The sequence below is a fragment of the Ovis aries genome, chromosome 8, assembly GCF_016772045.2.
Source record: "Ovis aries strain OAR_USU_Benz2616 breed Rambouillet chromosome 8, ARS-UI_Ramb_v3.0, whole genome shotgun sequence".
NCBI classification, from domain to species: Eukaryota; Metazoa; Chordata; class Mammalia; order Artiodactyla; family Bovidae; genus Ovis; species Ovis aries.
In genome coordinates, this window is record NC_056061.1 from 28,528,461 (window position 1) to 28,541,416 (window position 12,956).

The following is a 12,956-nucleotide window of genomic DNA, read 5'->3' on the forward strand; positions in this document are numbered from 1 at the left end:
CCAACCAGAACTCAGACCGGTTCACGCACTAGACGAAGCCTGACCTCAACTGTGCGTCCCAGGTATAGCCGGTAGAAAGCTGAATGTTCTCTTTGGTTTAGCATAAGCTGCGCCCTCATGAGCAAACATGTTACTCAATCTGAATGGGCTCCACACGCCTGTAAATCAAATTACTTTAACTGGAACAAAACAAGGAGCAGGACACTGCTGAACAGAGTGGTCTCTGTCAAGTTCCAGCAACAGCCTCTGTGTGGACTGTTACTTTCCATGTGAGAAACACTGGCCTAAAGTCAATGAAGGAGATTTCTCCCTACTCAGAAATGTAGAAACTGAAGGCTTGAAGAGGCTCCCTGGCCCCAGAGTGCCACACTGGTAAAGAGAAGAAGTAGGACTCAGACAATCACTTCTGTACTCACAGATGGATTCCCAAACCACTTCAACCCTCCTCCTCATTCCCATGACCCTCGTCTTCCCCAGGCTCAGCCCCAGCGGCAACCTCTATTCTTCCCTCTCTCATTCAGTCTCCGAGTTCCCTCCACTCTGTCATCTCAGAATCTCCCGACTCCCACTTCCCACACCCACTCTGGCTAACCCAGTCTGTAGACTCTTGTCAGAGATCCTTGACGGGCTCCTCCCTCTGTGACCAAGGTTAACACCACTTCTAGAAGCACAGCTCTTACATCACCCCCTTGTTCAAAATCACCCACTGCCTATAAAACGCCAAAGCCAGCATCTAATTACCATCCAGCCCCACGTGACCACTTCTGCCATTACCTCACTTTACTCCCCACCCACTGTCCACTGCTCCCTGACTCCACACCCTTCCTACCCACAGAACCTTAAAATAACCCATGTGCATAATGTTGACCATGGGGAAGGAACCATATCAAGGTGTCACAGAAAGAATCAACTATATTCAACAGGCTCCATCACTTACTTCAGAGAATACTTCTCCTAAGTCAAGGAAAACATTTTAGAAAGATTTTCAAAAATGGGTTGAAATTGAAGGGGTTGTAAATGTGCTCAAAATTGGAACCCTCCTTTAACCAGAAAATTAAACTCATCAAGATGCCCTCTTTAAATTTTGGTTAGAAACTTCTCACGCAATCTGGATCTGAGAGCTCAATCAGGATTTGCAATTTGCAACATTTACCCAACTTTCCACCCTCAGACAAAACTCCAGTGTTAATCGAGCTTACAGGTGGCTTGAAGAACAGATAAATTTTACCACTGGGAAGACAGACTGCAGTGCTGCAGAAATGCTAATTAACCCCAGGCTACTGAAAGTGGGTCAACAGTTTGCCCAAGTGCTGAGCCATACAAATCAGAATTGGGAGATGCTGGAGGCTCAAAACCAGAATCGAAGTAGAAAATCATTTAAAAATCAGAAGAGATTATACTTGATGCTTATTACATCCACTATCCATCCCACCAACATCCCTTTACTGAGCGCCTACTGTATGCTTCTGAATGCAGCTATCACTCAAAAGCACCAGGGCGATGCTAGAATTTCACTGGGCTCTGTTCTTTTTTTTTAAGTCAACAGACATAAATCAGGCATTTGGGTTCTGTGCTGAGTCGGAGGAGGTGGGCGGGAAGAGCCAGCTCCACAAGGGCAAAGCAGCAGGAGCTGGAAAGAATGAACAAGCTAAGGGCTTTTTGTGCCGCCCGCCCGGTCAGGGGTGCAGACCAAGGCCAAGGCCGAAAAAAGGAGCGAGCTCAGCCAAACGCTCACAGCACCCACTGGGAATGTGGCTGCCGAGAGGCTGGGAAGACAGCCACAGGGCGCTCCTGCCAGGCTGGAGGCGGAGGGCGAGTGGGGAGCCAAGTCACCATATAAAGGCGCCGGGGAAGGGGTGGAGGCGCCTCCCTCGCCAATCCTCTGCAGCCCCAAAGAGGATGGAGGTGGGAGGGGAAGAAAGGTCGCGCTATCCTCTGGCCTGCCGCTCTGCTGTGGTTGCACTGGAGAAGAACAGCTCCAAAGGGGGCCAATATTTTTTGCTTTCAGCCCTACGCTCTCCAGACATTCCGAGTCCGTTTTCAACACCAGGATGCCTGAGCACTCTGAATCAGACAGCGTTCACATGCCTGAAGACAGCCACTTGCCCTGGACAAGAGAGACTCAGCTTAACAAGCAGTACAAGCACGGACATGCTAGGGGATTCCCAGACAGTGTTCTCTGAGGCTGACGATTGCCCTGCATCGGGAAGTTCTGTTTCCAAAAGAAACACAAGGAACTGAATGTATCTAAAAGTAGGGAGGGTTAGACAGATAGCTGTTTAATGGACAGGAGTGATGGGAATGTAGATAAAGATTTTTTTTTTTTTTTTGGACTATGACCTTTGTAAAACATTGCCAGACTTACAAGTCTTATTTGAGGGATTTTACCTGATCTCCTGCCCAGTAGATATTTATAGAGGAAATGGGGGAAAATCCTTTTGTGTTCTCCCAAAAAAACAAACCCAAACATATTTTGGTGAGCTGCTAAATGTGGCGACGCTGATGTCAGAGGCACCCCTGAGGCGGGTCTGCTTTGCAAGGCTGCCACAGACCCCGCTCACGCCTTCCACACTGGGCCCATCTGCTTGCACATTTGGTTGTACCAAATGCAGTTTACACCATAAAGCATACAATATGTGCATAGTTCTTAAATGAGATTTGTCATTTAACTGAATTTCGGTCAGCATTTTAAACAGATACATTTCTTTGTGCTCTAGTCTGACTTACAAACCGCACCCCGGCTGACTGCAGTGCTGTGTTTTGGTCTCAGTTTTTGTGTGTGTGGGAACTGGGAGTTGCCAGTTAGACCATGGATCCTGGACCAATCAACCTCATAGACAGACATAAGCCAAAGAAGTTCCCCTTGTTCTCCCTGAGGAAGTCCTTTGTGAGAGCTGGGAGGAGTAGATTCCTTTTCTCTGAGACTGCTGATGAAACCCTTGGCTTGTACCACAGCCATCATATTCTGACAAGCTCGCGTCACTGGAGGGCTATGGGTGGACAGAGTTGTTGTGAACCCAACCAAGCGTTATTTAAAATGAACAAACTGTCCTCAGCTTTGTTGCAAACTTAACAAAGGTTAGATATGGAGATATACTGAAATTTCTCAAAGCAGAAATAAAATTCTGTGGTTGCTTCATTAGCAAATGAATCAAGAACAACTTGTGGCTTGTCTAGCTAACTGAGGATAAGGAATCCTCCCTTCTGCTGCCAGTTCAAGGGTCCCCAGGGCTCACTTTTCCTGAGTAGCCCAGTGTGACCAGTGTTGGAAGCCCATTCGTGCAATGGCTTGGTCTCAGTGTCATCTGTTTTGACACAAGCCTGGCAGAGAAAGTCCCTGGAAGGGTCGAACGGCCCATCTCATTTTCTCTGGCTATGAAAGTGCTCCTTGACTGCCTCAGCAAAAGGCACAAGGCAGGCGGTTATCACCACTTACTGGGGAAACCTACACCAACACCTGGTCTGTCTTGCTGATTTGGTTCCTACTTTGTAAGGGAAATTCACTTTCAGCCACATGCCTGAAGAAGATTGACCCTGCGTGGCTGCTTTGATTAATCACTTTAAAATCTCCTGAGGATTTGTAGAAAACCCTTTGCTGTCAATATTGGGGAAAACAATTTGTTTTAACGGGCCATCTTAATAATTTACACCACAGGTTCCCACACCTGGTCTTCACCTGAGGTGTCTATTAAAAATAGGTTCTCGGGCCCTGTCCCAGACCTGAATCAGGCTCTCCCAGGTGAGGCCTGAGAACCTGTATTTTTAAAACTCCCCAAGTTTAGGAGACAATGATTCAAATCAAGAAAGAATTTGATATCTCACCACTTTAATACCTACTGTTTTTATATCATGTTAAAAAACTAAGAATCCATGTTTCTTTTAAATAATTCTCACAACACAGACGGGTAGAAAATAAAGGTGAAAATGCTCTCCCCACCACCTTTCATTATCAACTGACCTAATAACTGAGACAGATTAAGGACACTCCAAAAAGACCAATTTTCATATGCTGAAGTCAGACTTTTCCTTGAAAAGAGATGAATATGAATAAGGTGTGGAAAAAAAAAAACAGGAAAAGATTTTTTACTTTTGACATTTTCTCACTTTTTCTTTTTTTCCCTTTAATGGAATACACTACCAGATGGGGGAGGAAAGATTCCACTTTTCCCAGCAGCCATCAGCTTTGGTGCTACCTGGTTCCAAGCAGGATCTCCCCCTGGTGGACGGGGGAAGCAGCTGGCCAGAGTTTCCTGCTAAGCTCCTCACCTGGGTGGTCAAAAAACACTCAAAGAGGTGTGTGCAGGTGACAGTTCATTTATCACTAGAGAGGGGTTTTCTTTCCTTTTTTTTTTTTTTTTTGAGATTTTTGTTTCTATGTTCTCCAAAAATACAGTGAGTCATAACATGATTAAATTTAAAAATAAGTCCCAGAGAAATGAAATCTCTGCCAATTATCAATGTAGCCTTCAAACTTTTAAGACAAAGGCAATGCTAACCTCTCAGGACAAAGATAAGGGCTACAGACTGATTACTGAGTCCCTGGGTGACAGCTCTGAACACTAAGAGACTATAACGGGTCCAAAGTGTGCATGTGTCTATAATCCAAGTTAGCCCTGGAGAAACATTTCCTAGAACTGAAACAAAAATAGTTCTAGGAAGTAATAATTCCAGTTTAAAAGTTGCTGGAGGACTGGGGTACATTTCAAAGATCAGTTCAAAAGTCTCAATGTCCAAGTAAACCTCAGGTGGAGCAAAATCTGAGCCACCGAAGATTAATACACTTACATCAGGATGTGGTGTGCGGTTTCTGTTTCTGGAAATCACTTCTATCTCTCGGGAAAGAGGAAAAACAAATCTTATCCAACTAGTCACCTGGGCCAAAGGGAACAGGAACCTAAGATGCTGTGCTGGTCTGAAGTAATTTAAGATCCAGCATTTCTGTTTTGCTGCTGTGTATGGCAGCCCATCAACAAGAAAAATGTGGGGAAAATTATTATTTCCTCCTCCAAAGTAGGAAGAGGAAAGTAAATATTTAAGGAAGAAGTACTAGAGGACTAGACAAAATATATATTGTATAATACTTTACAGATTCCAAAGCATTTCACATACGCAAAATTCATTCTTTCAGCACTTATCGAGTCCGCTACGGCAAGAATCATCTCAGGTTTATAAAGACAAAGCCTGTGTCCTTAGGGAATTCCAATAGTGCATAAGGCAGCTACACAAATGATAACCATTTAGAGAATCACAAAAGAAATATTTACAAAGATCTCTAAAAGCCTTTGGTTAACGATTTTAGGAAGTGGTTGGGACACATAACTATTTCCTTGTAGCCTGAACAATTTCCCTGCTCTTCTAAAGCATTCTGGTTTTGAGGAAAATGTAAAATATATTTATTTTTCCTTACTAGAAAATATCAAAGATGATTCAAAATATAGTATTTCCTTCTTTTGCATAAGTAAAAGACAATATAAAGTCAAAGCATAATTTATAAAATGTTAACTTGGCTCTCACAGAAATATAAAATGAACACATTAAAAGAATTACTTATCTCATTAATGAGGGAAGCCAATACAATGGTAAAGTGGGCTCCAAAAACAAGAATTGGGTGTTTACAAGCATTAAAAAGAATGTTACAGTAAGACTACTAGGTTAGAATCATACCTGGCTAATGGCCTCAAGGTAACAAACCATAACTTTGAGGTTATCTTGTCTACCAGAGGAAAAAATGTACAAATTAATGTGTAACTTTATGGTGTCTGGGTTCTAATCAAATAGTAAACAGCAAGTTTAAACAAAGATATATTCTCCTTGGGAATTAAGCCCTGTTGGTTAAACAGTGCCCCAATACGACTTTGTCAGAATATACGGGCTCCTACCCTGCACTCTAGCTCTAAGTTTTGGATGATTTTTCTTAATAATAGTGAAATAGTTAAGATCAGAAACATACTGCTTGGGTCCTCAGCTCTGACTGTACTAACTGGGTGACTACCTACATTAAAGGGTTTAAAATCATGCATGTAGTATGTAACATTTGGGGACTGGCTTTTTTTCACTCAGTACAGTTGGAGATATATCCAGGATATAGTATATATAAATGGTTCAGTCCTTTTTTAATGCTGAATAGTATTCCATGGCATAGATATTCCACAGTTTGCTTAGCCATTTATCCAGAAAAGGACATTTGATTCTTTCTAGGTTTTGCCTATTACAAATAGAGCTGCTACAAACCTTTTTAAAAAATAAAAATTAAATGATGCACTGATGAGGAAAAAATTGGCTGGTCTTCATAGAGAAAGGGACACAAGAGCCACACCTTGAATATGAATTGGCTTTTGAAGATGAGAACAGCTGAGAGAAATTTCATCAAAAGTCCCTCAGGCTCTTCTCACTCAGAACCTATTCAAAGTCAATGTTTAGACTCTTGAGGTGTTACTTTTAAGAAGGTTGGTTATGAGGTTCCCCTACTAATTACAAATAATTGCAAAAGACAGGTACTGATTACCAAAGCAATAATAACAATGGAAAGGGAGAGAGAAATCTACACAAAGATGACACAGACATTTAGAGAAGTTTATCAATAGACTCATGCTCCCAATGTAGAACAAATAACCTCTAGAGTAATAATTACTGCTTGTAATACTGACCTTTGTCATCGATAAGAGGAAATTATTTTTAATATCTTCTAAGAGAGCAAGGAAATATGTAATATATTTGAATATGATTTTTACCACAATGACTAAAATAATTTTGGTGAGGGCTTCCCTGGTAGCTCAGTGGTAAAGAATCTGCCTGCCAATGCAGGGGACACAGGTTCCATCCCTGATCTGGGAAGATCCCACATGCCATGGGTGTGCCACAACAACTGAGCCTGTGCTAGACCCTGGAAGCTGCGACTGCTGAGGGCACATGCCGCAGCTACTGAGCCTGTGCTAGAGCCAGGAAGCTGTGCCTGCTGAGGCCCCATGCTGCAGCTACTGAGCCTGTGCTAGAGCCTGGAAGCTGCGACTGCTGAGGCCACATGCTGCAGCTACTGAGCCTGTGCTAGAGCCGGGAAGCTGTGCCTGCTGAGGCCCCATGCTGCAACTACTGAGCCTGTGCTAGAGCCTGGAAGCTGCGACTGCTGAGGCCACATGCTGCAGCTACTGAGCCTGTGCTAGAGCCTGGAAGCTGCAACTGCTGAGGCCCCATGCTGCAACTATTGAAGCGTGTGCGTCCTAGAGCCCACACTCTGCAATAAGAGAAGCCACCGCAATGGGAAGCCCGTGTGTTGCGTCTAGAGAGTGCCCCTGCTCGGCAAAAGAAGCATCAAATGTGAGCAGCAATGAAGACCCTGCCTGGTCTAAAGTAAATAAGTAAAATTTTTTTTTAAAGTTTAAAAAGGTAATAACTTTGGTGATTAAAGGAGATAAATTGCACATTTCCTTGGTAGTTCTAAAAACAACATGTTCCTATACTTCCTTTGCAAGATGCTCTTTATTCATCTTTGGACCAAAATAATTTTAATAGGAATACAAAATTACAACGTAAATCAATAGAGAAAAATATGGCCTTTAAATACCAATTTTGCTTTATAGATAATCCCAGATGTTCAAGCTGGTTTTAGAAAAGGCAAAGGAACCAGAGATCAAATTGCCAACATCCGCTGGATCATCGAAAAAGGAAGAGAGTTCCAGAAAAACATCTATTTCTGCTTTATTGACTATGCCAAAGCCTTTGACTGTGTGGATCACAATAAACTGTGGAAAACTCTGAAAGAGATGGGAACACCAGACCACCTGACCTGCCTCTTGAGAAATGTATATGCAGGTCAGGAAGCAACAGTTAGAACTGGACACGGAACAACAGACTGGTTCCAAATAGGAAAAGGAGTACGTCAAGGTTGTACACTGTCACCCTGCTTATTTAACTTCTATGCAGAGTACATCATGAGAAATGCTGGGTTGGAAGAAGCACAAGCTGGAATCAAGATTGCCAGGAGAAATATCAATAATCTCAGATATGCAGATGACACAACCCTTATGGCAGAAAGTGAAGAGGAACTAAAAAGCCTCTTGATGAAAGTGAAAGTGGAGAGTGAAAAAGTTGGCTTAAAGCTCAACATTCAGAAAATGAAGATCATGGCATCTGGTCCCATCACTTCATGGGAAATAGATGGGGAAACAGTAGAAACAGTGTTAGACCTTATTTTTTTGGGCTCCAAAATCACTGCAGCCATGAAATTGAAAGACGCTTACTCCTTGGAAGAAAATTTATGACCAACCTAGATAGCATGTTGAAAAGCAGAGACATTACTTTGCCAACAAAGGTCCGTCTAGTCAAGGCTATGGTTTTTCCAGTGGTCATGTATGGATGTGAGAGTTGGACTGTGAAGAAGGCTGAGCACCAAAGAATTGATGCTTTTGAACTGTGGTGTTGGAGAGGACTCTTGAAAGTCCCTTGGACTGCAAGGAGATCCAACCAGTCCATTCTGAAGGAGATCAGCCCTGGGATTTCTTTGGAAGGAATGATGCTGAAGCCGAAACTCCAATACTTTGGCCACCTCATGCAAAGAGTTGACTCACTGGAAAAGACTCTGACGCTGGGAGGGTTGGGGGCAGGAGGAGAAGGGGACGACAGAGGATGAGATGGCTGGATGGCATCACGGACTCGATGGACATGAGTCTGAGTGAACTCCAGGAGTTGGTGATGGACAGGGAGGCCTGGTGTGCTGCAGTTCATGGGGTTGCAGAGTCAGACACGACTGAGCGGCTAAACTGAACTGAATTGAATGAGTCCAAAGTGAAAAGTAATTCAATAAGAAGTGTGGTAAAATTTTATGCCAATTAAGCTTTAAAGACATTTAGTCCCTTGAACCAGGAAAAGCATACCCTTAACTATACTCACATCTCAAGTATCTCATATTATTAACAGTCAGATGCCAGAACTTTCTACTTTCTATTAAACACAATCATCATCTAAACTACAAATAGAGAAACAAACAGTTATGTACCAGTAATACCATAACAAATAGGTCTATTTGTCAGTACTGAACTGATGGGTTTTCTTCTTTTTCAAAAAAAAGTACAGGTTATGACGTAACTTGAAATCAAACTGTTAAACAGAAATGTTTTCTTTAAATCCACATTTGAAAACATCTTCTCCAGTTACTGTCTAATCTAAGTCATCCAGGATCAAAACACCAAAGTAAAAAAGAAACTATGATGGTAAATTAAAATTAAAACACATAAAGTAATCCCATAAAACAAAATTACAAAATAAAATCCATAATTAAATCCCTTTATAAGTATAATATTGAAAAGTTTCTTTTAATGTTACAGCAAACTATCTTTTCTACCCTTTTAATGTTTTCCTTAAAAGTGAAAACCAGAACTAGGAGCATCTAAGCTCCTAGGGGGTTAATTCACTTGTCTAAAGATTAGAGTTCTGATAGTATATTTTACCAAAATCTAAATCAGTAAACGCCTAATGGATACTTAAATTAACAGCACTGTGAAAACTGTAAGGTAATCAAATTCATTCTTCAGCTGACACCGCAAATACTTATGCCATGAAATCTTTCAAAGTATGTAATTTGGAGAAAATACAAAATACACAGGGGAAAGCATTTGTAGTCCAAATACTCAGAATCAGGAACCCAAATGCACATCTGTAAATTGTTTCTTTTTTTTTAAGTGAAATAGAGACATGAACACTTTCAGCAAAGTTTATGTTCTTTAAAACGTACAGGTGGTGCTAGTGGTAAAGAATCTACCTGCCAGTGCAGGAGACTCAGGTTCAATCTGTGTCAGGAAGATCCCCTGGAATAGGAAATGGCAAACTGCTCCAGTACTCTTGCCTGGAAAATTTCATGGCCAGAGAAGCCTGGTAGGCTACAGTCCTGCCACAAAGACTCAGATTGAGCAACTGAGCACATAATACATAATGGTGTAATATGAACACAGAAATTTTTCTTTATCAATATAACCAAATTGAGACTGCTGCTGCTGCTAAGTTGCTTTAGTTATGTCCGACTCTGTGCGACCCCATAGATGGCAGCCCACCAGGCTCCCCCGTCCCTGGGATTCTCCAGGCAAGAATACTGGAGTGGGTTGCTATTTCCTTCCCCAATGCATGAAAGTGAAAAGTGAAAGTGAAGTTGCTCAGTCGTGTCTGACTCTCTGCGACCCCATGGACTGCAGCCTTCCAAGCTCCTCCATCCATGGGATTTTCCAGGCAAGAGTACTGGAATGGGGTGCCATTGCCTTCTCTGAAAATGAGACTAGCAACCTTTTAATAAATAGCTGATAATAGTGTAAAATATGACAAATTTAGTCATTCTCAGCAGAAGTACTTGGCTAGGTAAAAATAAGTTAGCGCTATTTGTGGCAAACAGGAATTATACTTTGAGGTGGTTTTGATATGGTTAATATAAATAAACACAAAGCTTTATATTAAAACCATTTTAGAATATATATAATTTGATTTTAAACTGGTGATACCTACTATGTACTTTTGAAAATTTACCATACTGGAAATTAATACCTATTTTCATGTATAAACCCTCCCCACTAAAGAGTTGATGTCACTTTAATCATTTATAAAGGCAAATAAAACTAGCCTGCATTTAATGACTATTCAAAACTGATAATATCATAAAAATTAATGTTTGGATTAAGCATTATAATTTTATTAAGGGAAAGTCATTTGTGAGTTCTTCCTTTTTTTAAAAACAGCTATTACATTTTTGTCAAACCCATTAAAACCAAATTATTTCCTTTAAATACTTAACCTCGAAATGTCATCTTCTAAATACAACAGAGTCAAAAAAATTAGAAAATTTCAGGGCTAGAAGAATCTTTGGCGTATACCCAGGGTAGGGGATCCCGAACTTTAGTTTGCATTAGAAGTCCCTGCAGTTCTTGTTAAAGTGCAGGGGGCTGGGCACATCTGCACCCACCTGGCTCTGTAGGCCTGGGTTGGGGCCTGGAAATAACCAGTGTAACCTCACCCCACCCAAAGGTGCCTCCTGTAGGAGGCGTCCACAGAGCACCAGGAGGAACAGCACCCACCCTTCACTCAACATCGTGAACCCTTGTACTGTATGCACATCCTTCTGAGGCCATCTCTGCCTCAAATTACTTCCTCCCCACCTCCTCCATGGAACTCTCTGCCTCTTGGGGGCAGCTCGTTACATATCTAATGGAAGCTTCTAAGAGAAAATTATACATTCAAAACACAAAGCCATTCAGCGTGGCCTTATTACACAAATACACCAATGCAAAGACACACTGCAGAGTTAAATGTATAAAGAACTGACCTGCTTCTTCTGGTATTTGTTTATCAGATTCAAAAACAAGGCATAACATCTGGAATAGCTGGCCAAGGCTACACAGCAGTCATGGTAAGAAGTAAGTTTGCTGTAGAAATATCAAATGGAAAAAATAAAAGTCAGCTTTGTTTCTCAATAAAACTCAAATATACCTGCTAAGTCTCTGCTAAGTCGCTTCAGTCGTGTCCGACTCTGTATGACCCCATAGACGGCAGCCCACCAGGCTCCCCCGTCCCTGGGATTCTCCAGGCAAGAACACTGGAGTGGGTTGCCATTTCCTTCCCCAATGCATGAAAGCGAAAAGTGAAAGTGAAGTCGCCCAGTCGTGTCTGACTCTCTGCGACCCCATAGACTGCAGCCTACCAGGCTCCTCCGTCCATGGGATTTTCCAGGCAAGAGTACTGGAGTGGGGTGCCATCGCCTTCTCCAAATATACCTAGGGTTGCTTTAAATGCAGACCTTCAAAGCATTGTCCTGTGCATGAAAAGCAGTCTGGAAATACTCTATACACTGGCCCAGAGATGCTCCAGGGAGCTGGTAACCTGCTCTAGATTCCAGGAGCACAGGGTGGGAGCAAGGAAAATTTCAATTTCTTTGAAAAAGAGAAAGCTGAAACCTCTAATGCAGGTGGTGGTGGTTTAGTCACTAAGTCGGGTCTGACTCTTGTGACATCATGGACTGTATCCCGCCAGACTCCTCTGTCTATGGAATTCTCTAGGCAAGAATACTGCAGTGGGTTGCCATGCCCTCCTCCAGGGATTTTCCTGACCCAAGAATTGAATCTAGGTCTCCTGCATTGCAGGCAGCTTCTTTACCAACCAAGCTTGTGGTTCAGAAAACACAAGATAAGAAATTTACACAATATCTGGTAAATTTCAATCTGGTAGAGTCAATCTCCTGGAACTTCAGCACAAGCAAATATTAAATTGCTCAAATATGCTAGGATATTAATATACTATATTAATACCAGGCAAAATAGACCTTAAGGCAAAAAACCTTGAAAATAGCTTCAAATTTTCCAAAGTAAGCAAACAAACTAACATAACTCACAAGGTGGAACTCACAAACCTATATCAAATTAACAGATGTTCATAAACCTCTCATTAAGTGACAGATTAATAGAAAAAACATCACTAATATTTTAAAAACCTGATCATGTGCCAGGCCATTAACAAGTCTCAGTAAATTACCAATGTTTTAGATCACATTTTAAAGACATAATTTTGGAAATTTAAAAACACATAACTTATGGGTCAACGAAATAAGAAAATAAAAAACCACATATCTGCATAATAACAAAAAATTTATTAAACAGATCAAAATTTAGATGCAACTGCAGCAGTAGAGGAAAATTCATAACCTTAAGAAAGCTGACAGGAAAGGGATTTCTAACCAACATAGAAAGAAATATGTGCTGTATTTAGTCACTCAGTTGTGCCTGACTCTTTGTGACCCCACGCACTGTAGGCCGCCCTGCTCTTCTGTCCATGGGGATTCTCCAGGCCAGAATACTGGAGTGGGTTGCCGTACCCTCCTCCAGGGGATCTTCCCAACCCAGGCATCAAATCCAGGTCTCCCCCACTGTAGGCAGATTCTTTACCATCTGAGCCACCAGGGAAGCCCAGAAGAAAATACAATATATCCA

At 41.8% G+C, this 12,956-nt stretch overlaps 1 protein-coding gene across 4 annotated transcripts in view; it reads right to left on the bottom strand.

The window, feature by feature from the left end:
* Positions 1 to 12,956, bottom strand: part of ARMC2 (armadillo repeat containing 2) — a 216,837-nt gene that overhangs the window by 123,126 nt on the left and 80,755 nt on the right. For all 4 annotated transcript variants that reach the window (XM_027972389.3, XM_004011223.6, XM_012182651.4 and 1 more), the window contains one exon: positions 11,300 to 11,399. In XM_027972389.3, coding sequence (XP_027828190.1) covers positions 11,300 to 11,399 — 100 coding nt within the window. The remainder of the gene's footprint in view (positions 1 to 11,299; positions 11,400 to 12,956) is intronic.